This window comes from Lytechinus pictus, chromosome 8 (genome assembly GCF_037042905.1).
Source record: "Lytechinus pictus isolate F3 Inbred chromosome 8, Lp3.0, whole genome shotgun sequence".
Taxonomy (NCBI): Eukaryota; Metazoa; Echinodermata; class Echinoidea; order Temnopleuroida; family Toxopneustidae; genus Lytechinus; species Lytechinus pictus.
In genome coordinates this window covers 15,249,781-15,275,886 of record NC_087252.1, presented here as the reverse complement: position 1 = coordinate 15,275,886, position 26,106 = coordinate 15,249,781, and the positions used below count along the sequence as shown (strand labels likewise).

At 35.5% G+C, this 26,106-nt stretch overlaps 2 protein-coding genes across 6 annotated transcripts in view; one reads left to right on the top strand and one right to left on the bottom strand.

Moving 5' to 3' along the window:
- The first annotated feature begins 2,366 nt into the window (after nucleotides 1-2,366).
- On the top strand, nucleotides 2,367-7,844 carry LOC135155071 (uncharacterized). The gene is made up of 2 exons (XM_064103647.1): nucleotides 2,367-2,535; nucleotides 3,589-7,844. The coding sequence occupies exon 2, from the start codon at nucleotides 3,605-3,607 to the stop codon at nucleotides 5,306-5,308; it is 1,704 nt and encodes a 567-aa protein (XP_063959717.1). The 5' UTR covers nucleotides 2,367-2,535; nucleotides 3,589-3,604; the 3' UTR covers nucleotides 5,309-7,844.
- A 1,892-nt stretch (nucleotides 7,845-9,736) lies between these two features.
- LOC129267134 (AMP deaminase 2-like) overlaps nucleotides 9,737-26,106 on the bottom strand; it is a 54,903-nt gene continuing 38,533 nt past the window's right edge. For 2 of the 5 annotated variants that reach the window (XM_064103645.1, XM_064103641.1), the window contains 9 exons: nucleotides 25,845-25,898; nucleotides 21,037-21,253; nucleotides 19,983-20,112; nucleotides 18,178-18,315; nucleotides 17,198-17,260; nucleotides 16,008-16,139; nucleotides 13,667-13,830; nucleotides 12,750-12,876; nucleotides 9,997-10,513 (listed from right to left, as the gene is read on the bottom strand). In XM_064103645.1, the coding sequence (XP_063959715.1) occupies nucleotides 10,346-10,513; nucleotides 12,750-12,876; nucleotides 13,667-13,830; nucleotides 16,008-16,139; nucleotides 17,198-17,260; nucleotides 18,178-18,315; nucleotides 19,983-20,112; nucleotides 21,037-21,253; nucleotides 25,845-25,898 (1,193 nt within the window). In that variant the 3' untranslated portion in view covers nucleotides 9,997-10,345. Of the gene's footprint in view, nucleotides 10,514-12,749; nucleotides 12,877-13,666; nucleotides 13,831-16,007; nucleotides 16,140-17,197; nucleotides 17,261-18,177; nucleotides 18,316-19,982; nucleotides 20,113-21,036; nucleotides 21,254-25,844; nucleotides 25,899-26,106 lie in introns of all 5 variants that reach the window. The other 3 variants (XM_064103646.1, XM_064103643.1, XM_064103644.1) reach the window with 2 other exon arrangements.

Here is a 26,106-nt window from a genome sequence, read left to right as displayed (position 1 = left end):
GATCACTAATGCTATGGAGATCCTCCCATTGGCAATGCGACCAAGATCTGTGATGTCACACACGTACAACTCTCCCATTTGGATACTGAAAATATACCCCAAAACATCTCTTTTTGCTCATTCTAATCATATGACAAACGATTCATCAATGATATAATGTTGTGAAACCTCTGTACTTATCATCTCATAAAGAGAACACCTCACCTTGTGATAGACTCTATAAAAGTGAGAATATAAGTGAAATAAGTACTAAAGTAATGAGGGAGTTGTACGTGTGTGATATCACAGATCTTGGTCGCATTGCCGATGGGAGGATCTACATGGCACTAGTGATCTCAATATTCAAATGCTCATAACTTTCTTATTATTCATTCAATCTTCCTCAAACTTTCAACAATATGTTTCTTTGATTTTTCTCTTTGATATGGATTCAGCTGGTTTCAAGGGTTTCCTTCTCCTTTAAGCGCGAAAAAGGGAAAACTAGAAATTTGACACAAACACCCCTGCTTAACACGATCAGAAATTCATTCAATATGATTGAACTTAATATTGTGCAGAAACCTACATACACCAATAATTTTCTTAATCGGTTGATTATTTCCTTTAGTTACCATTAAGAAACCAACTTGCATACATAATGAGCTTTGACCTGTGGGCTCTGATTTCAAACTTAACCTGTAGTTTGGTGTCTGGGTAGAACACACCAAAATTTTGGTGTCATCTACCCAGACACCAAACATTTTTAATATCTGGTTAATATTTCCAGATATCAAGTGGAAACCAACTCACATATAATGATATAAATATATGAACAGGGCAATCTCTATAAAAATATGAACGGGGCAATCCCTAACACAATATAAAGATATGAACAGGGCAATCTCTAACACAATATAAAAATATGAACGGTGCAATCCCTAACACAATATCAAAATATGAACAGGGCAATCTCTAACACAATATAAAGATATGAACGGGGAAATCTCTAACACAATATAAAAATATGAACGGTGCAATCCCTAACACAATATCAAAATATGAACAGGGCAATCTCTAACACAATATAAAGATATGAACAGGGCAATCTCTAACACGATATAAAGATATGAACAGGGCATTCTCTAACACAATATAAAGATATGAACAGGGAAATCTCTAACACAATATAAAGATATGAAAAGGGCAATCTCTAGCACAATATAAAGATATGAACAGGGCATTCTCTAGCACAATATAAATATATGAACAGGGCATTCTCTAACACAATAGAAATATATGAACAGGGTTATCTCTAGCACAAATATATTTTGCAATGAAGTTGTATGATCATGACTTCAATGGCTGAATTCATTTATTGCAGTTGTGCCTTCTTTCGTGAAGAAACAAATTGAAACTTATGTCAAGGCATATACATGTAATCCCTCTAGATTATCGAAGTGAAAACAACTGTGTAATTAAAAAAAAATTATTAAAAAGGAAAAAATATGTAATCAACACATAATTATTGTATATCACCTGAACGAGTATGTTCTCCCAAATAATTTGAGACCATATTTCTGCCGTATGTGTTAATGCTTCGGTGATCAGGAGGTATTCTTTTCATTGACGTAAATTTTGATTTGCGCCAAAGTAAGGCATCACTGCAATGAATGAATCCAGATGTCAATGATGTCATAATCCTACAGTGTTGCATTAAAATAAATTTCAACAAACTTTTTCAGTAATTCACATTATAAGTGTTTAATAAACACTTCTAGTTCTTAGTATCAATTCTCAAGTTAATTTCATTGAAAAGGGAGTTGCAAATAGGTTTATTAACTCATGTAGGATTATGACATCATTAGCATCTGGGGTTCATTCAATGTAGTCATGCCTGACTTTGGTGCAAATCAAAATTTACATCACTGAAAAGAATACCTACTGATCATCCAAGCACGAAGACATACTGCATATAGCATCAAATTATTTGGGAGAAGTTACTAATTCCGGCCATATATAATGACCATGCATTTATGAATTATATATTTCTTAATTTTGGGTTATGTAAGGTGTCAAGGATTATTTTTACTAACATGGTATAATACCCTAGACCCGGAAATACATTTGGCTTATTACAGTGTACTAATGATGTATTCTAAAAAACCCTGAGAGACGAACAGCATTTGATCATCCCCAAGTTCAATGTAAACTGACAAAAGAAACTGATCAAAGTTTAAAAGGGCACTGCAATAATTCCTCTCAGTCAAAAGCAAAAGTAAAAAAAGTGAGCAGACATTGGTGGTGGCACAATTCTTTGACTCAATATTACCTGTTAAAATGAGGGATACAGTCCACTGAATCAAATGTTCTCTGGTTTTAACATGTTTAGTGAGTCAAAGAATTATGACTGGTACATGTAGTGTATCTCACAGACTTGTACATTATCATACATGGGATCTCTGATGCATTATGTAGTGTGGAGTATTTTTCAAGCAAGACTGCGAAAGGCTAAATTGGACCGGGTGCCCTTGACAGATCAAATAAAGAACTAAGAAAGTAAGTGGTTTCCCCCTTTATTTAAAGCTTGATGTATTCAGGAACAGACATTTTTACACAATGTTGCATTTACAACAATAAAAACCCTGATAAATCGTAGTGAAATAAGGTCATTTTAGTTGAGAGTATATTGCTAATTGCTACCTCCTTCATTTGTTCATCTATATTGTTTGAGAGTTTTTGCATTGATTCAAGAAGCACAAGGTTGGCATTTTTTGTTTAAAGAATAAGATTTATTTGGTTTAAATAATTTTTTTTATCTGATTCTTGTTTACATTTCTTATTTTTTAAACAACAGTTTTTAAAACAAAGTGGAAACACCAAAAATATTACCCTTACACTGACATCATTTTCAAAAATTTTTCATAATTAAATCCAGTCAAAATAGAATTCATATAGAATATCTAAGTCATGATGAAAATGCTGTTTTCTGCATCCTCTCGTGTAGGGTATTTAGCTCCTACTGATTGGTTTGGTCTAAGTTGAGGAATCACCTTGGTACAGCTAATACTGCAAAGTTAGTGTTCCTATTGAAAACTCTTAACATGAAATGAGGATCAGTTTCTTTGGATCAATTCCATGACTCAGAGACTCACATTCTCCAAAGAGAAACATTCTTGATTTTCAAGCCAAGGACTGGAAATCATGTGTTAAAGAAAACTACATTTCTTTTGTTTGTATAAACCTCCTATGTTATTTGAGCCATGGAAGGAGCTTTTTGACTGTTTAAAGCATTGATTTGCAAAGCTGTGACTTATTGGGAAAAAAGTTGCAAGTTTATTTGAATTATTTATTTTAGTACAATAAACCTGAAGTTAGTATTTGGCAGTTCTTAGCAGTTTTTTTACAAAGAATAAGAACACTAAAGCTTTAAATTCATGTAAAAGAATAAAATGTTAAACTGTAGGATAAAACATGGGACAATGCAGATTTTGTGTATTATGGCACTCAATTCAACATATTTGTTGATTTAAATTGAAATTTAAATCATGATTTAAATCAACATGATTAAAATCGGCAAACCCTGAATGAGAATCTGCATTTCTCTTTCAGGCTCATTTTCCATTTTATGTCTGGAGTTAACCATCTCTGTACCATGGCATCAAAGTTTCCACAAGACAACTTGAGTCAGCTACGACAGAGGAAAGGTCATGACATGACGTGGTCATGTGACAAGCACGGTGAGCCAATCAAATTCTACTGTAAGAAACATAAAATTCCCGTTTGCCATCCTTGCGCTACCAAAGATCACAGTCAGAAACCATGTGAGCTCGATGACATCGAGGATGTCATCCTCGAGAGCAGGAAAAAGCTGGATGAGAAAAAGCCAAACATAGATGAAGCCAACAAAAAATTAGCTAATTTGCATTCCAAACTAGCATGCATTGAAACATCTTCAAACGACCACCTGAATGCTGTCAATGATGAAATTCAAGTTGTAATTCAAGGCTCGTTAAAAAGTACAAAGGATAAGGAGATCCAAAAGATTAGGAGGATAAATCTGGAAGCAGATGAGGAAATTAGACTAATAAATGAAAGGAGAGAAAAGCAGATCACGGCATGTAACACTGAAATAGAGAAAGAGCTACAGCACAAAAGAGATAAAGAAGCAAGCCTCTTAGCAGATGTAAAGACTATCAGAGAATTAGTTTCAAATAAGATTAGAGAACTCACAAGTAAGAATCAACATGAAATTGAAATTGTTAAGAATATTGAATCAACCATCACACGCATAAAGCAGAATGATGAAACATTGGTGAATGAAGCTCCTCAAGTACTCACATCTATCGATGAAAATTTAAGTTTGAACGTTCACCAAGACGTTAGCGATTGTCTTGACAGAATACAGAGAGAAGTTTGGAAAGTCGAATTTACCGACGATGGAGATGATGAAGAATACAAAATCAGATTTACATGTAACTGGTGTAAGTTAGTAAAATCAATTCACATTCCATTTGTTGTTAATCAACCGGTAATGCATGGTTTGATCAGTGATGACGAGATTTGTGTGTTTGACAGAGATACAAATAACATGTACATTACAGACTTGAGCACTGGAAACACACACCAAGTCACTGATGGAGATCAGATAACACGTATGAGTATCACATCAATTGCTCCCATTGACAGCAACATAATTGTATGTGGTAAGGAGGAATTGAATGGCGAAAGTGGCAGCTTGTATGAATGTTTAACTCTTTATGATAGACATGACGGAGAATGGAAGGTTATAAGTGAGATCAGCATCCCGAACAATGGTGATAATTACATAATCAATACCGATGTGTATGTTGATGTTGATAGAGATGGGATGATCCTCGCTGCTCAGTGCGAACAGTCTAGTCTCTATGTCATCAACCCCGCTGATGGTAAGATCGTAAACACTATTACGATGCCACTCATCGTGTTGGGCAGGATGCAAGCCTTGTCATCAGGCGATATTGTTGTAAAGACTTGTTATGATGAATTTACTATCATCTCACGATCAGGAGAAAAGAAGGCTGTCATTCGCTGTGATGAGTGGCACTGGGCGCAGTGTCAGGTTGACAAAATGACGGACACTCTTTACATCACATACCAAGATAAAACTCCCAAAACCGTTGCAGTTGATACGGTGTCGTGTGATGGTATCATCCAGGCAAGGAGGATCATTCAATACGTGAAATCAGATCGCAGTGACTACATCATGCCTTGTCTTGTTACTCCTTCTGGTAACCTTGTAGTTTGTGATGGGGACAAGGTCCATACTTACAATAAAGAATTTATCTCGTAAACCATCCAGACTATCAAGAGATGAAGATCAGTTCGTAATGAAAATTAAACACCGATGGTTTGTCTTCAATTTCATTTGAGTTTAATTTTCATTAGCACCCCCCACCCTCACCTGGATTCATTTATGTCTAATATAAGGTAAAATGTAATGGTGATTATTATGTATAATAATAATATGCAACATTTTTTATAGTACTTAATAGAAATGTTTATAAGCGCTGCATGCTATTACCCGGCTTTAGCACTGCTATCCTGATAGGATGCTCAAGCATTCAAGGAATTCCTCCTACCAGGTACCCATTTACTACACCTGGGTGAAGAGTGGCAAATGTAGACAGATGCCATGCCAAAGGACGTGAGTGCTGCGGTGGGATTTGAACTCCGGACCTTGTGGTTCAAATTCCGGAGACTAATCCACTGAACCACAACACTTCTACTACATGCATGTATAACTATACACTTTAGATTGTGTTTGCATTCATTTTATTGCTTTGTCAGTCTAAATAAAGGGAGGAGGACCCTTAAAAATTTGGAGGATAAAATCCTTTAGAATTGGCATTCACCACTCAAATTTGAGTCCTTCTTCATTTTGTTCTTATTTTCATATACCAATATGTGGAACATTATGAATTTATTTATGGAAATGAATATATACACTTGTGCTTGAGAGTTAGTGAACCCCACTTCAAAATGCACTTCCATATGTCTTTTGTTCAATGGGGACAACATAACCACAATATTCAGCTACATGTACATGTAGCCCAGAGAAAACAAACTTTATTGAATGTGATATTTTATCACCTGACTTCACAATTAAATATTCAAAACATGGCAGAACTTGAATACTTTAAATGTGTTCATATTCTGGTGGGGTTCACTAACTTCCGAGCACAGCTGTACATAGACTCTATAGTATTTCCATAGCTGTCATCATTTCTGCACATGGCAATGTGTTATTCTGATGACACCAAGATTTAAGGGGGCGTTGCAAGAAAACATTTGCAATCAATCGCATATATATTCTGTTGCAATTTTACAAACGATTGATCACTTTTAAATACAGCAAATCATATTACACTCCTTGTTTCATGGAAGAGATTAGCAATCAATTGCAAATTTGCAAACAATTGCATGGCATATGCTTGATTTCGGGAACGGAAATAGACTTGCAATTGCTCGCAAGTTTCTTGCAATGCTCCAATACTCTGAAAGAGATCAGAAGACAGCCAATAAAGTTAATACCTATTTGAAAGTGTCATGGCCTTTTATACATTACCAAGTTCAAGTTGCAGGTTAATGCTGATAAGGCTGAGGTCGTTAACATTCATACACAAGTTGCACCTTTTATCTGTTATATTATGATATATTTGGTTTATATTCATGTTATATAACTGATAAATTATTGTACTATTTTGTTTATTCAGAGTTGTTAAGCACATAGAAAACTACAGTAGTTGTAAATCATAGTGTTTAGTTTAATACATGTAGGAGTATGTTCTTTTAATTATCAGGATTATTTGAATTTAGTAACATATCACCCCCTTGTATTTAAGTTGTACATTTACCAATAATCTCTGTACTTATATGCCTCATTATAATGTACCGGTAATGATGCTTTCATGTTCGTCTTCTTTCTTGTTCTTGTTCTAGATATCTTGTATATATTTTTTTTTTCTTTTGTCAACACTTTTGTATAAAGCGCTTTATAAATTTTGTATATCATTATCATTACTATCTATTATGCACGTAGTTTAATACCCTCTATTATTATTATAACATATACATGTACATATATAACACAAATAAAAGATGGTCCGGAAGTTTAGAGTGGAATATACTAAACAATCCTGAACTCTATACTATTAAATTTATAAAAAAAACAATGAGAGTAATGACATTCAACTGTCATAATTATCACTCTGGACTGGATATTTTCAAGCTTATATACAAGCGTTAATTAGTACTTGGTCGCTGAATAGATTTATTGATATTTTCATTCATCGACTGTCCCAACACGACAAGAAACAGAGAAAGGCAAAATGTGTATCTTGACAAAAATTGAAGCAATTTGGGGAAACTACTTCATGGGATAATCTGCAAAGCGATATAAAAAACATTCCAGTCGCAAAATAATATTGCTGGCAAAATATAATTAATATGATGTTTGTATATACTGCCCATAACAACTATATATTCTCTAAAGATTTTGTGAACAATGAAGATATATTTTCTGTAAAAAGTGTAAATACAATCATTCGAGATGACTGCTATTATCCGAGATATGTAGAGTTAGTAATAAACCTTGTTGCGGTCGTAAAGTTTTTACCTACAAAACCTGTTTAGTACTGAACTCAATGTACAAATATAGTGATTTAGTTTAAATTGTTTAAAATATTAAATGACATTTATTTGGGCATGACCTCAATCAGCATTTTAAGCTCCAATTACCAAATGCTTTGTACTATCTTTTAAATATATTTTTTCATGTAAATGTACTTGACAGTGAGAATTGGTAATAAATTCAGTTCAATTAAATTTGATTGTATTATAATGGTTCATGATTTCAATGTAATGCTGTCATTCAAAACATACATGTAATAGTAAATGAACAATGCAATGTCTCTTGGCCCCCACAGTAAAATCCACTAGTAAAAACTAACTTAAAGACTTAGTACATGACAACAATTACAATGTATGTATATATAAACCAGGTGATTAAATGAATTAATCCAATTTTTTTTTAAATCTAAAAATTGCATATTTGAGTTATTTGGTTAGTTGTGAATGTTGTTGGAGTAGAGCAACCATACTGAAAACGTCATGAGAGAGGAAAGAGCATAGAAAAAGGTGGCAGAAATAGGAAGAAAGAGAAAGACAGAAACAGAGGAAAGACGAGACAAACAGAAAGGGAATAAAAGAGGGAGAAGTTAAAAAGAAATAAGGAAAGGAGACAGAAGGAAGATAAGGAAGAGATAAAGAGAAAACAGAGAAAAGGGACTACCCTACCAGTCACGCCCCCTGACCCACCTGTGCCTGTCAAACTCAAAACCACAGAACAATAGATTCGGTCCACTGAATCCATTGTTCTCTGGGTCCAAAAGGCAACAGTGAGCCAAAGAATCGTGACTGGTAGCGCATTAAGAGCGAAAAAGGGGAAAAAAAGGGGAGAAGTATGTCTAAGAAAGATAAACATGACATTTCAATGGAATGATATTTCAATACATGAGTCTCTTATACATTGTACATTTTAGTTATTTCCTTGTTATTGCACATACCGTATATTTAGAATTTTTCATCACTATCGTGTTTGCATGCATAAGTTAAACTTCACGAGTGGAGAAAGAGGAATAGAAAGAGAGAGTGAAGGAGTATATAGGGGGAGAGAGAGAGACATACAGCAAATAGGAGTAAAAAAAACCATCAGGAACAATTATCTACAAATTTGTGGGTTACACTGTAGCTATGCTTTCATTGCACTTAGAAGACTTTCTACACCTATCCATTCTTATCCTAGGTAGCCTAATCCTGATCTATTAAAAACCACTTCCTGAAGGGGTGATAAGTATCTTTTCTGACATTTTTTTTTTCCTTTCTGACAATAATTCATTCTTCTTTGATGTATGTCAAATTAAAATATGTCATTAAAGGAGAATGAAACCCTTGAAACCAGCTGAATCCATATCAAAGAGAAAAATCCAAGAAACATATTGTTGAAAGTTTGAGGAAGATTGAATGAATAATAAGAAAGTTATGAGCATTTGAATATTGAGATCACTAATGCCATGTAGATCCTCTAATTGGCAATGCGACCAAGATCTGTGATGTCACACACGTACAGCTCCCTCATTACTTTAGTACTTATTTCACTTATATTCTCACTTTTATAGAGTCTATCACAAGGTGATGTGTTCTCTTTATAAGAGGACAAGTACAGAGGTTTCACAACATTATATCATTGATGAATCGTTTGTCATATGATTAGAATGAGCAAAAAGAGATGTTTTGGGGTATATTTTCAGTGTCCAAAAGGGGAGAGTTGTTCATCTGTGACATCACAGATCTTGGTCGCATTGCCAATGGGAGGATCTCCATAGCATTAGTGATCTTGACATTCAAATGCTCATAACTCTTCTATTGCTAGTCCTATTTTACTCAAACTTTTGTTGATCTTATTCGTTGATTTTTCTGCTTTCACAAAAGCTAACTTGCTTTAAGAGTTTCATTCTCCTTTAAGCATAAAAAGAAAACTGAATTTCAATTTGAAAGGAATTTAACTGATATCATTAGGTTGAATGTTTACTTAACACATTTCCTTTTCGACTATAATTCATTGTTGTCTCATTTCATTCGTCAACTATCAAATACTTGTTTCATGTTCTTTCCTCTTTCCTCTACATGAATTTCTTTTTTATCTTTATTTGTTATTATTCTCCTGTTATTTCCCTGTTCTTCACTCTTTCTATATTTTGTCTCTTCTTTTTTCCCTCTTGTTTTGTATCTGTTTCTTACTTTTTTCTATTATTCCTTTCTGCTTTATTAATTTCTTCTTCCTCTCTTCTTTCTTTCTATCTGCCTTTATTTCATTCTATTTACTTTTATCTTTCTTTTTCCCTTCTTTTCTTTTTTCATCTTTTCTTCTCTTTTTATCTCATTATTCTTTCTTAGTTTTATTTTATTACTTTATTCTTTCTCCCTTCCTTTCTTCTTTCTATCCAATTTTTCCTGCTCTTTTTTTTTTCTTTCTTGCTTTTTCTTTTTCTTACTTTCCAGCTATCTGTCCCTTTTTATTTCCTCTGATGTGGTATTAGTCACATCAGAAGCATAATTTTACATTCTGTTGCTACACAACCATTCTGGTACGTTAATTTGTTTTGAAATTTCATAGACGCTTTTTTAACAAAGGGCTATGCCTGTAATATCAGAAAAAAAATCAAAAGTGATCAAAACACATCTGTTTTACCATGATCGATGCAGAAAACTATGTTTATACACATATACATCATCATATTTCAATTTGTGTGAAGAGAGCAAAGTGGCCTTACCTTCGGAAGTTATTGAGCACTACAATGTTAGAGTACATGTAGTACAGGTAGTAGCTGTATGGTGGATTGTCGTTACCGCTCCAGTTCTCAGGTTCCGGGCTATCCGCTGAGAAGACCAGGTCTTCCGGCTTGGATTCATCGTCTACGCTGTCAAATCCTGAAACCTTGAGAGTTGAAAAGTAAAATAAGTTTACTTAGAAATTACCATGGTAACTACCAAGAAAAACATTGACTGTGATTGGCTACTGAGCCTGGATAGCTGTATTATGGCAAAGTTTTGTGAAACAGGTTCCAGTTCTCAGGTTCCAGGCTATCCGCTGAGACCAGGTCTTTCGGCATGGATTCATCGTCTACACTGTCAAATCCTGAAACCTTGAGAGTTAAAAAAGTCAAATAAGTTTAGTTAGAAATTACCATGGAAACTACCAAGAAAAACATTGACTGTGATTGGCTACTGAGCTGTTTTACGATAGTTCCATTATGGCAAAGTTTTGTGAAACAGGTTCCAGTTCTCAGGTTCTGTGCTATCTGCTGAGAAGACCAGGGGCCCGTAACACAAAGGTTAGCGATTGATCATACAACATTTTTCTACGATTGATTGCATTGACTACAATGTACAATCAATCATGAAAATCAAGCATACGATTGATCGCTAACCTTTGTGTTACGGGACCCAGGTCTTCCGGCTTGGATTCAGCGACTACGCTGTCAAATCCAGACACCTTAATAATGAAGAAATAAATATAACTTTAGTGAGACAAGAGCATGGGCATTGGCACATGAGGATTATCCTTTGATCATGGGGGGTGGGGGGGGGAGACATCTTTTGCAGGGTTCTCAGCTTTTCAAGAAAAAAAAAATCACTGATTTTTCCCTGATGAAGTTTATCATATTGAAGTTAAAAGTTGATAATTATTTAAACCCATTCCCAGTTTCGCATGTTTTCTATAAAGTTGTTGCAGTGAACAACATTTATTTTCAGTATAAAAACGATAATGTACAACTAATTAGTACCCCATAACCAGTCATTCAATGGATGTTGTCTTGATAATGATATGCAACAAAATATAACAGAGTCTGACTGACTACCGTGCTTTTGACTTTTGGGCTGATCAAAATTCCCTGATTTTTCCCTCATTTGAGGCATTTTTTCCTGATTTGAGTTTTTTTTAATCAAATCCCTGATTTTTCCCAGACTGGAAAAAGTAAAATAATTTTCCCCAATTTTCCTGATGGGCTGGGAACCCTGTACTGTTGCGTCCCCCCCCCAAAAAAAAAAAAAATAAATAAATAAATGAGAGTACCAACATTCCATTGCTCGCTCTCCTTCATACAGAATTATAACCATGGTAGCTTTGCCATTAATGTAGCTACATGTACCATGGAAATCTTAATTGTGATCAGATATTTGAGCCCTTCTACCATAGTAGTATCATGGCAAAGTTACAATAGTTGTAACGCTTTATGAAAGAGATTTGAGTTCTCAGTTTCCGGCCTTTCTGCAGAGAAGAAGAAGTCTTCTGGCTTGGAGTAATTGTCTTCGCCGTCAAGCCCAGAACCTTGATAGTCAAATCATTAAGATAATTTTAGTAAGACATTATGGTATCACCATACCAGTGCTAGATTTCTGGGATATCTGCAGAGCAGATGAGGTCTCCGGGCTTGGATTCATCATCTACACCTTGAGAGTTAAACATTAAAATCAGTTTATGGTCAAATAATCTTACATTAATTTCCAAATCGGGAGAGCATCTATCACATTGTCTGCTTTAAACTAAATTGGCTATCATTTGACCCATTGTCAAATACCAAACATGAATGAATATTTTTTTTTATTATTCTTTAAATGCGATAACAAGCATATCTTAAAATAACATGGAAATCGCCATACTCATCTCAGTTCAATAAGCACTATTCCAATTTATGACCAATGACCTTCGTCTCCTCATATGTAAATTGTAATCATAAAATGGCTCATTGAGAATCGGGGGGGGGGGGGTTCAGAATTTTCCAAAGGGGTGGGAGGGGCTCTTCTGTAAAAAAAAAAGTTGATCAAGCAAAAAAAAAAAGGTCTTCACTCCCAGGGGCGGATCCAGGATTTTCCAAAAGGGGGGGCAAATTTTCGGAGGAAAATTTTGACGAGCCCAAAAAAAGGTTTCAACCACAAATTAAGGACATTTCGTACCCGAAAAAATTTGACAAGCCCAAAGAAAAAAAAAGGTTTTCAACCACAAATTAAAATTTGACAAGCGAAAAGAAAAAACTGTCTTCACTTGCGTATGCACGACATTTTCCACTAATAAATATTATTTATGCCTCTCAACAGTGGAGCAGGGGTCGGATGTGCCTTTAGCTGGATCCTCCACCGCTGGGAACGGTGCACTGATTGGAGATACTTACATATTTAAGGAACTTATAAAGGTCTGGATGAGAGCTTGGATCCCGGGTCACTTCAAAGAGAGGTCCGAACAGGTTGGACAGCAGATCACCAAAGTTAGACACCAACTTATTAGACTTGTACACGTCACTGAAAATGATAAAAGAAAATGGAAATATTAAAGGTAGCTTGTCAAAAGTAAGAGCAGCATAGAAGCGCCGTGGTGTATCGGTTCTGACTCTCGCCTTGCAATCAGAGGGTTGTGTGTTGGAATCCCACCATGGCCTAACGTCCTTTGGCAAGGTGTCAATTCACAATTTGCCACTCTCCACCTTCATGTAGGTGTTAAATGGGTACCCAGTAGGATGCGAAAGCAAATGAAGTATGTCTAGCAATGAAGTCTTGGAACTCTTGTTTTGGAATGCTCCCCAGGGAGTGGGGAAAGAGCATAAATTGCATGCCAGGTTCAGATAATGATAATATATTTCTTGTATTTCAAAAGCCATCCAATATAATTTTCTATCCCACCCCCCCCCCCCCCCTCAAAAAAAAAGAGGGAGAAATTTGATTGAACTAGTCATATCAATTGTCACATTATGGTATCACCACTTTAGGATAAATTTTGGTCATTGACATGCGACTCACATGTACGTGTATTTCATTATGACATCATTGAGCATGTGCTCTATGCTGCACATCGCATTGCTTTCATTGTCGTATGCGTTGTATATTTCACGCATTCGCGCTTGCGCACTAGACTTTTGAATATGGTCTCATATTCAACTGCAAATTTTGTACAGGAGCCTATGGAATATTCGTGTGATTTTGGTCTTTTTTAGGGATACCCTCTGATACTGCACGGGCAATTGATGCAGACCAAAATACACATTTTTACTGCATCGCTAGCACACTCTACATACATGTACATGATATTACTTACTATAGTCTAGGAACCTGTATGAGCCATCGGATATTGTCTGAGTAGACGTGGTGCTTGACAGCCCACTTGGCTAGGTTGTCCCATTCATTGCGGTTGCGACCATAGATAGAGAGTCTGTACTCGGCATTCTGGTACTTAGATTCCTCCAAATCTGCTGCAACCTCCTGAAGAGTGGTAAAAGATAAGTACTGGTTATTGTGAGGATATCAAAATGAGTTCAAACAGAATCCAATAAATTGACCACCCAAGTGTATGTACGTATAAATAAAAATGTGTAACAAATGGCTCTGGAAAAAAATGTGTAATTGCTTACAAATGAGCAAAATAAGCACAGAATTCCATGGCGGGTGATTTCCCAAAAATATTAATACGCTATCCCACATATGCCTTTTCGTGTTAGTGATTATCGGTTTTCAGGTAAGATTTCATGATTTCACAAAGATAAGTTGATTTTAATGCACCAGAGCTAGGTCTATGATGATATGGTAGCATTTAACCTTAATTTTAAAACTTTCTCAATAAGTAATTGTTTGCTGCAACTACTTTCTTTTTACATGTATCTTTAAAAGAAAAGCACTCATTTAATAATTGCGTCACCAATACCATGAGGCACATTTGACTTTTGGTTAATCTGTTACAATTCTTCTGTGGAGTAACTAAGGCCCGAATTCACAAAGGTGGTTTTATGCAGATTTTTTTATTTCATGAGTCCACTGTTTGAAGAGTGGACTCATGAATAAAATAGCGTGGATAACAACGGCAACAGGCATCAATTTGGCGCACTGTGACAAAAGCGCGCATCAGCATTGGACATTTTTAATATACGCGGTAAAATAGGCGTAATTTATACAGGAAATCTGCATAAACCATGGAGTCAACTGGGTTTTCAAAACCACCTTTGTGAATTCGGGCCCAAGAGTCACAAGCACTCAAAACAAAAAGGTCACGCCCACGCAACAGGACGATGAATTCACACAAGAAAATTGAGATATCCTGCTTGTTAAAGAAAATTTACATGGCTATACTTGTCTGATTACATATTTCAAATATAGTACGATGTGAATGGTTTCATATACAGTCCGACCTCTCTTAACCGGCCTCCCCTTATCCGGATCTCTCTATTATCCGGACGCACACTTGCCGATATTTTTTTTCTTCAATTCAATGTAGTACATGTACGTGAGGAAATGAGATATCAATTTAAACTCAATCCTATACGAAAACTCACTTTGATTACATATATTTTCCAATATAGTCTACCTACAACAACATGATTTTTCATGAAAATATCTCATCGAAATTCACCAAAAGAACTTAGGCAGGATAATTTTCCAGTAAATTAGGGCGCAGCGCAAACATTTCATCACGTTCCCTTTTTTGTTTCCCAGGAAAAACGCTAACGCTTGGCCTCAATATGGACAGCGCCATCTATCATTTTTGAGCCTACAGTCAGTATAACAATGGCTGACATTGCGAAGCTACGAAACCCGCCGCGATGATCTGATTGTAAAACTTAGTTTCATCGAGTCATTCTCTTTCTTTTGAGGTATGCTCGATGTATACCTCAATCATTTTAGCAGGTAAATTATCCAACAGTTTTGGCCATCGATCGACTTCATTTCCGTAAAAATACCGCCTATAATTTGCACTGACACTGCAGTGAATACTATCTGTGTACGCCCACTGCAGTAGATTACGTGTAGCTACCATAAGGGAGGCAGCTGTGTGTATTTAATATTGGGTCTCCCAGATCCGGATAAATCCCTTATCCGGATTGGTGCTGGTCCCAACGTGTCCGGATAAGAGAGGTCGGACTGTATATATATATATAGATAGATCTAAATAAGGAAATGAAAGGTCTAAGTGATTGATATTCATAGTCTTCAGCAACACTGTCTTTTTTATGTATTTCTTATTTCAGTGGTCCAGTGGTTTCCACCAAAAAATCACCAGCAGTCATCGGTCAAAATAATAACATACAGTAATGACTCTGTTGTGCTCAAAAGTTAGTCAACCCCACCACAAAATGTACTCCTTATTGCTGAGTGTCGAATGTATATGTAGACAGCAGCACTACAATGTTCAGCAAGCCCAGGGACAAACAAACATGATTTAATGTAATATTTTATCACCTGACTTCACAATTAAATATCTAAATTATGGCAGAACTCAACCACTTTAAGTATGTTAATTTTCTGGTGGAGTTCACTAACTTTTGAGCACCACTGTATATACAATCAAAGACAAAATCAGATGTTATTAGAGTAGGTATAAATATGCATTTACCACTTAAATAAACATACATTGAAATTTATTCGATTGAATATACTGAAGTGCTAACCTTGATAAGCTGAGCGAAGTATTCTCCTTCGATGAAGTTATCTGTCTTGATGAAGATCTCTCTCAGCTTGCTCTCTCCGATCGGGTTGTACTTGGAATTGAACTTGTCAAATCGATGGAACGTATTGCGGTCCTGACACCAAAACAAAGTGCATTGGGTGATTTCAAGTCCAGTGTTGGCCTTGGTGTTGGTGTTGAAATTTTGATTGCTTCCCCTTGCTCCAAAACTTATTCAGTGTTTGTAAAACTGATCCACATCACATTACTGACATCTCAACAACTAGTGAGTGACTTTTCAGGACCATCTTCATTTTATGTTTGTTGTTATAATCGTAAAAATTGACCTAACACTAACACAAAAAGGTCAACACTGAACTTGAAATCACCCATTGTGCAAAAATAAAATCTATGTAAGAGTAATACTTTAAACATCACAAAATTATTCCCAATTCTCTCTCATAAGTACTAGTACATCGTGTACCTGCCAACATTACAAGTGAATAAATAGGGCAAAGGATCAACAAAAGAAAAAGGAAAATAAGGTAATTGCTGATTTTTTTTAACACAATCCAATGGACAAGGTTTTTTTTTAATAGGGACACAGGCTCATTTGATTGTTTTTTCCAAAAAAAAGGGACTGTCACTTTAAATAGGGATAGTTGGCAAGAATGTTAATAGGAGTTTTCACTCTGTGACTTACAGAGAGTTCAAAAACAGAGATGTTATTTGGAAATAATGTATTGTCAAATGCCCCTGATGACGAAGAACAACCAAAAGTCTTTGTCGAAAATTGGCGAATCAAAATGGCAGTTTTGTCCCTGACTTTGGATAAACGACATATTCGCATTTTTTTTGTCAGCTCCGAAACTTCCGACGATACTGCCGTTCCAGTTCATCAATTTTCGACAAAGACCTCCCAGCTTTTCTTTGTCATTTGACGGGCATTTTTAATACATTTACTATGCTCTTGAACCCTCCATATATCACAGGGCCCGTAACACAAAGCTTAGCAATGATCGTAGAACATTTTTCTAAGATTGATTGCATTGACTACAATGTACAATCAATCGTGAAAATCAAGCGTACGATCAATCGCTAATCTTTGTGTTATGAGACCATGGAGCAAAAACTCCTTCACAGTGCATGATAGAACTCTAAAAGGCCTTAGATAAATATTGAGTATATACTCACAGCATGGACATCCAGCATGTCTACATTCATATCATATGCATTGAGGTTCATACTGTCAAACACCTGTAATAAAAATAATAATTACGTATATAAGTTTACACTGATTTGACTTTTAGGGCATTTGGATAGCTTTGTGAACAGCCGATTTAAAAACTTCTAAAAACCAAGATGAAATGTGTGTATGAGTACATGTATCAGAATTAAAAAATCCTGAAAACGACCATTATTGAGATTGAAAAGATATAAGTACAACTCAACCACGATTTCATAATTATGCCTCTTCGAGTCAGTAACAAAACATTTCGTGTATGTAATTCAATTACATGTAAGATGGTGTTTCTGATCACTTAATATTTCATATTTTTCAAGCACAAAATGATGGCTTTTGGACATGATTTTTTTCTCTGCCCTTCATTTTTGGTACATATCAAAGACACGTGTGAAAAGTGGGACCTTACAGCTCGGATTTTGTAAAGTCAAAGCAATGTTAAATGTAGAATATGCCTTTTAAAATCTGAGCTGCAATGTCCGGTTGGTTTCCTGTGCCTGTGAGATCTCATGAAAATGAAGCCCTGAAAAATTGCACCTGAAAATCATTAAGTGCTTCAGAAAAGTGAATATTAATTGACCTGAAACACCATCCTAATTTGAAAACTGGAAATAACAATTCAATGTTGTGACGTTTACCAATTGGCATTTTTGTGTGAATGACGATACCGCAAAAGTGAGTTATTTCCAGTTATAGATTTACTTACTTCATACTGAACACAAAAAATACTTTATTAAAAACTCCTAACGCAACGAAGATAAATGAATCAAATGAAGAAAAATAAACACATCATATAGAGATTTACATGATGGTCATTCATGAAAAGCATTTACCTGCATACGATTGTAAAATAAACTTTTTTGGTCTACGTTTAAAAGAATAAAATGAGGCCGATTGACTTACATGTATATCGTCTAAAATATGAACTGACCTCTTTAAGAGTCAAAACCCTTCCAAGTTTCTTGTCAAAGTAGACTTCTCTTGATGCCTCCGTCTTCATCTTCTTCTTGATGAATCGAAGGAGATGTTTCTGATTCATACACGACGCTGCGTGGACGTGAGTATCAACCTGAAATATAAGTAACATGATAATAATAATAGTTACATTTTACATAGCGCTTAATATATTGTGTTTCATAGTGTTTTACATTGTCATTTTTATTACCCCTGGGGCCTGTTGCAGAAAGAGTTGCGTTTAAATGCAAGTCAAAATATCAAACGCATTTCCAGAATACGTTTGCTTCATTGGCTGAAAATCAAGTTGCGCAAGATTTTTTTAGTTGCGTTTGATCGCAACTCTTTCTGCAACAGGCCCCAGTACGCCTTTCTCCACTCCCTTGGCAAACATTCTAACAAGATTTCTAAGACTCGATCAATTGTTAGGCATACTAAATAGGCTTTCGCATCGGGTACCCATTGAACACCTGGATGGAGAGTGGCAAGGTGTGGATTGACACTAGATTCGAACACACGACCCTCTGAGTCCAAGGCAAGAGTCAGAACCAATACACAATGCCGCTTAAACATGCCAACATGGCTTTATATTGTGGTGTGTATAATAAACAGTTTCCCTTGGCCAGGATTCTGATTTACACATGACGCTGCATATTTGTGAAGTATTAATTGCATTGACATGTAAATCAAAGAGAATTTTCACTAATGGGACAATAAATAAAATCTTAGTCAACTGAATCAAACTGAAATATAATAATAATAACAATAATAACGGTATATTTACCCAGGGTAGCCACTTCAGTTCCGAAAACTGTTCTCCAAGCGGGCCCTGCTATTATCATCGCCCGGCTAAGCTAGGCTACCTATTCGGTGCACACAGCTTTTTGAGGAATTATACTTCCTGCCGATACCCATTTACCTCACTTGGGTCGAGTGCAGCACACTGTGGATGAATTCCTTGCTGAAGGAAATTACGCCATGGCTGGGATTTGAACCCATGACCCTCTGTTTCAAAGTCCGGAGACTAATCCACTGGGCCACGACGCTCCACATTTTACATAAGATATCAACACAAGGCCTCACATTCCTGCATGTATCAGCTATAGGAAAATCCTATCTGTTTTCATCTTACTATTGTTGTTAGCCAATTTCATGAATAAATGCACCCCACATATATACACATAAACTATCTGAAATTCCTTACTCCATTAACTTTTTATCCCTAAACAACTCAGAGTAGTTTACTAGATAGATGGCGCATAATAAATGCTTTTGTTACTATAATTATTATTATCATCATTACTATTATTATCATCATTATTATTATTATTATTATCATTACAATTATTGGAGCGTCGTGGCCCAGTGGATTGGTCTCCGGACTTTGAAACAGAGGGTCGTGGGTTCAAATCCCAGCCATGGCGTAATTTCATTCGGCAAGAAATTTATCCACATTGCGCTGCACTCGACCCAGGTGAGGTGAATGGGTACCCGGTAGGATTATTCCTTGAATACTTGAGCGCCCAGGCAGCCCAGCTAAAGCCGGAGTAACAATAATAGCAGGGCCTGCTGGTAGAACAGTTTTCGAAACTGAAGTGGCTACCCTAGGTAAATATACCTATATTATTATTATTATCATCTTTAGCGCCTACTAATATGGCGGCTCAGCTACAGCCAGGGTAATAATATGATACCAAGCATCAAAGCGCAGTTGAGTATATGCACGTAGTAACTGCGCTATATAAATGGACATATTATTATTATAATAATTATTATTTTTACCTTTCTGAGATTATAGAAGTCCCTGTGGGGCACACTCTTCTGTGCAGCTAGTTCTTTCATCTCATTCAGAAGATTGTGAAGGTGGAACTTGGACGATAGGTAGGACAGCCGGCGATAGGAGAAGGATTTACTACGGAAGAATTAAAAAAAGAGTCACTATCATTGATAGGGTACAATGCTGTATTTTTAGTTTAAGGCCACCGCACACCTTATGACCCGATTGGTCTACGTCTGGCTTGCGACTGAGTGAGTAGAGATGAATTGCAAGGTAGTCACAAGCCTCAACACCGCACACCTGTCTGCTGTATACGACTCACCCATACTTTTTGCCATAGCAACTGAGAAAATGGCGCTTGCTACTGCGTATGCGCTTTGTATACCATATACGCGTCATGCAACTCTGGTGTCTGATTGGCTAGAAGTTGGATTGAGCTTGCGATCCAGTCATAAGGATTCCACATGTCAAATCCTTACGATTTCCATTGTGACTTGTCTCTGACCGGTCTGCGACTCTCAAGCTGACAAGAGCTGTGACGTCACATCTCCCTTCACTCAGTCGCAAGCCAGTCGTAGACTTGTCGGGTCGAAAGGTGTGCGGTGGCCTTTAGTGATACCCTGAGTGTAGAACAACCCTCATAATGATTTACTCAGATTCAAATCTGAGACAGCATGGAGTTCTGGATATCGGTCTATAGATGTTGCAAGAAAACACTTGTGATCGATTAAAAATTTCCGATGAAAATCTTATACAATTCATGTATCAATTGTGACTATCCCTTTCAGGACAATCACATGAAGATACCGGTGTGTTGGCTCGGTTGGTCGAGCGTCCGTCTCACAATCAGGAGGTCGGGAGTTCAAACCCCGGCCGCGTCAGACAAAAGGCGTTACTGCCACGCAGTCTGGCGCTGCACACTGGCTGCCGGGCCCACAATCAATTGGGCAAAATGGATTTTCGGAGTGTTACTATTTCAAATGCCTATTTTGAACAAGAAAATATGGATTTTCATGGATTCTTTTTTCATGATGCTGAAGTAGTCAACGGTAAACTCACATGGGGCCGTTAGCAATGAGGGCCAGCATTTTGTAACTATCAACGAGGAACGTGGACCTGTCCGGGTAGGCTAACTCAATCGGTTCATTCTTATCCAGTTTCTCCTGATTCTCAAAGACTCTCATCACACCTTCTATCTGCTTCAACTCACAGCTGATCGCATCAGGTAGCTCCATCTCAAAGGGATCCGACTTTGAAGGAGCGTTGATTGGGTGATCTGATCGGGAAGACAAAACATAGGGTATACATACACTCATTATCCCAAGGATTTATTATTCTGAAGGTTGGTTATTCCAAAGTCACACAAATTTCCTATGCAAAGAAGCTTGTTTGCCTGAAAACGAAATAAAGGTTAATTGATTAGCAACATTTGTGGCCTTACTCCAAAGTTTTTGTTATTCGTTATTTTATTCATACATGTACATGTACTTGCCTATATGGCGCCTAATACCTCTTTCTTGGAAGTCTCTTAATAGTGCTCTAAATAAATGCAGCATAATAACATGTACCTAGCTTCAGCTCAGCTACATGTACTGTTACACGCTTATTGTATTTTTATTTTCTAAATGGTTAAATTAACTTTATCATTTTTCATTCAAATAAACATTTATTTTCTTCAATTTTCATAAAATATCACTTTTTCAATATCAATACAAAATCATTTGTCATATTATAAGTGCATTCATATGTAACAGATCTGTTACAGAAGAAGGCATAGTTCCCTCAAAGCTAAATCTTGTGGCAGGGAACGCCTGTAACACAAATACAATACAAACTTCATAATAAGCTAAATGTACATGTACTGCAAAATACAACACTGACAAATCCAGTTGTTATCAATAGAAGTCATTCCTCCTTCGTTTGAGCTTGTCTCCAAATTAATGTACATATCAAGGTATATTAGTATTATTTAAATTTCTTTTTAAAAATAAAATTTCAGGAATTTGTGATATGCTTATTGGTACACAAGTACTTCATGTAGCTTCAAGTCGCATTATAAAGGTCAAATCATCTAGTAAATATGTAACACTCATGGGAGAGGGGGTGATAAAAATGACTAATTATATATGTAATTTACCTAAATTACAAACGATCTTTTGCATCAGACATTCTACATGTAAATATCAATCAAAACTACTATTCATGACGACGTATCTTTTCAAAAGGTTGTGATGGTGGTGATTTTTATTACCTGAGTGATCTGAAAGCATGAATGCTTGAAAGCAACCACTGAACCAGAGGTTTAAGTTTCTCACTAAGGGACATGTGGAGTCCCACAGGGTAATTTATCAGGTACTTTATTATTCATTTTTTTTGTAATGATTTTTGTAAATTGTGCAGCCTCATTAAACACAGTACATGTGTGTTTCCCTTATTATTAATCAAGACCAGTAGACTGCAGACACACTCATGTTAACAATAAATAGACAGCACTGAAGTGAGAGGGAATTTACTAGGGCTGTGTCAAAGCATTTTAAGACCTTTCAAATAAAAAAAGCAAAAAATATTTTCCTATTTCGATATTTGGTTGAACATATGAAGAAAAAAAATCATAAAATGTTGCTGAAATTTCAATTTTCAACATTTTAACACCTTTCAAATAAAAAAGCAAACATTTTCCTATTTCGATATTTGGTTGAACATATGAAGAAAAAAAAATCATAAAATGTTGCTGAAATTTCAACTTTCAAAATTGCACATCCTTGAAATGACCATCTATTTTCCATACAGTATTTCCAAGAACTTTTTAGTTGTAAACTATCAAGAAAATGGAGAATATTCCCCTCTTTTTTTTTTTACTCTGAAAAAGTCTGAAAGATCGTTTCCAGTTCACGTCACACTCAATCTACCTATATGTATATGAAAATCCACTCATCATTTTTCATTTTAAAGATGTGAAATATGAAATTTGCAGCAACGTTTTCTATTTATTTCATACAATCAGACGGTTGTCAAAATATGAAAATGTTTATGCTCTTAACAGCCGTTTGAACAGCGTTCAAACATTTTGACTCAGCCCTAACAAAGACTGCAATGAAGTAAAAGGGAATTTACACATATTTGCACAGAAAAAAACTAATAAGTTTATATAAAGATGAGAGACACGGTCTTGATGATGAAATTGTCACACTGATGATAATAGTTGATGCTATATGGATATCAACTCATTATGTTGTATGGATGAAGGCAGCCTATAAATACATATGTACATGTATACAGGATTATGAAGATGTTGTTATTGAAATCTCAATACATGAAATGTATTTTATGGAATTCATGCATCTACATCATTATTCTATCATTTAAAACTATGGGTTTCCCTTAACTTTGTTACTTTAAACCTATCAAGATTTAAAAAAATAATATTTTTCCCAAGTTTAATTTACCCTTTTCTACACTATTTCCTTCTTTTTTCTTATATTCCAGGTTTTTATTGTAAGTTTTCCATTTTTTTTTGGGGGGGTGGGGTAGGGGTGGGGTATTATGATTACATTGCACTTAAGAGCAAAGGTATGACATCATCCTAGTCATCTTTTCTTTCAATATTAATTTTCCTTTTTCCTATCATAATCTTCTTTCATTTTTTTAAGGTTGAACAAAATTATTTTCTTTGCTTGATTCTAATACTATCCTACTCAAAAAATGCTCCTTCCTTTTTATTCACAAGCCCATTCTTTAATTACATCAAGTACTCCATGTTGATGGTTTGGATGTATTATGAAAATTACATACATATATGCCAGTCACAAAAACTGAACTCCTGAACACACATGCATACATGTACATCATTAATCAAACAATTAATACACCTTTAAAATCCAAGTTAGGTTATTACATGTATATATGGAATAGACCAGTTCGTAGTTACTTCATGGACAATTTTGGTCAAATTACCTTTCATTTCTTTCATTATGATAAGCAGATTTCAAAGCAAGATATTACGTAAGCTTGCCTTACATAGCAGGATGAAGAAATTGAATAGACCAGGTGACTAGGAAAGCACACCAATGAACACTTTATGAAGGTATTTGTTTCATTTCTACTTTGAATGCATATTATAGCATGATGCACAATGTACTTGGCAAACTGTGAAATACCAGTTGGTCGTGGACGCATTGTTGTTTTTTGTGGATGTAAATGAAAAACACAATTTAAAAGAATATATGAATAATCAAGACATCAAAGTTGGTGCTTATCTCATTAAATTTCAAACCACCATGTCACTTTATTACCAATGACCTTCCTCTGATCATGCGCAGAATCTTTTGATCATGTGCAGAAAGGAACTACGAACTGGCTTTAACATGGGATGGATGACAAAGTCACATCCAAACTAGTTTTAATAGTTGATGTTGCATGTCTTTGTGCTTTATATTTCACAAATATTTAGTCATTTGCTGTTTAAAATAATACCCTGCTACACGAGACTATTTCAAATGCATGAAATATAATTGAAAAAAAATATTTAAACCAATCTATTTACTTCAATACACATGTATTTAATATGAAATATACAAGATGACAACAATATTACCATTTAAAACAAAGGTCCTTATTTTGTTCTAAATAAATAAATTAACTAACAACTTTCTTTGTATTTGATAACTGAAAAGGAAGTATATTCATTTGCTTGTGTACAGGAATGGACGTTTCACTACAGCCAGAATTACAATGTATACAATGCCCTAAAGCAAGATACGACAAGATACATGTATGAGCGCTTTACAAGTTGCATTATTACTTTAACTTTAATATTATTTGCAACCAGAACATCTATTATAGTAATACACATACAATCACTATTCTTTTCACTCTTAAGTCTAAGTCTGGGAACGCTACATGATCCGGTGCAATCCAATTTTCAAAGAAAGTGAAACGAACATTCCGATCTATAAAATCGTAACCATCAAAGTTCTGAATAGTGGTATGAATACTAAAAATAATTTCCAGTCTATTTCAATCGTCCTCGTACTTTGTAGGAAAAAAAACAAAATTCAATGCTAAATCATAAGACTTCTTCATTAGCTGTGACTTGAATCCGGTTATGAAGCCCATAGCAAAGCAGAATTCTGATCTTAGTATTCAGCATTATTCCGAACTGCAAATTAAATCATTTTACTTCATGGATATTTCATATCTAATGGAAGAAACTATTTGTTCGATATTGTGATGAAGTCAGAGAGTGTAGCATGTGGCGGGCTTAAGAGTAGAGAAAATGTAAAGTACAGAAAACCTGGTAATAATAATAAGAAGCCTATAAATGTTGCTTTATCAGAGCTTGAAAAGATTGATAATAATTACATTTATAGTGAATCTTCCTGTTACTAACCAACTTCAATCAATTTTTGTTCAGGGGAAAGATTTTATGTAATCTTTGGGGGAAAAAATGCCATAGAGCACAACACTTACAAACACACCAAAAAAAACCCACTCAATTCAAATTTACCCTAAAGTTTTGTATTTAAGAATAGAAGAAGCATAAATGGATAGTTTTAAAGTAGCCAATTTGTTTGTTTTTTCTGTAGAGATTAATACTAGAGTGCGATAACTCACATCAAGATGAAGCAATTCACAGAAAATGAGAAGAAACAAATCCATGTGCAAGGGGGAGTATTTCACGAAGCATCTAGTCCAAGAAGATCACTGGCAAATCTTGCTCTCAGCCAATCAGACGCAAGGATTTCAGTGGCTTATAACAGACTTGCTGCCTCGTGAAACATGCCCCTTTTCTAGTTCACATCAGATTGTTGAGGTTAGGTTCCAAATCAGCAGTTCAGAGAGGGGGAGGGTTTCACACACAAACTTACATTCGATTTCTTTGTTGGGGCTTTTAGCGGACTCCCGGCTCTTCTTGCTACTTACTATCAATAATGCACAAACATAACAATTCAAAATTGTGTATCTTTGCCCAGTATTCTGATTTATTTCTTGAATAAATGATTACAATTTTCTATTCAATTTTCAGATATAAAGATATAGAGGCCTGTATTCTCAAGTCGGGTTTAGCTTAAACTCAGGTTTAAAGTTGTGGTTTAAGTATGGATAGCCAATTGTTACATAAATCACTAA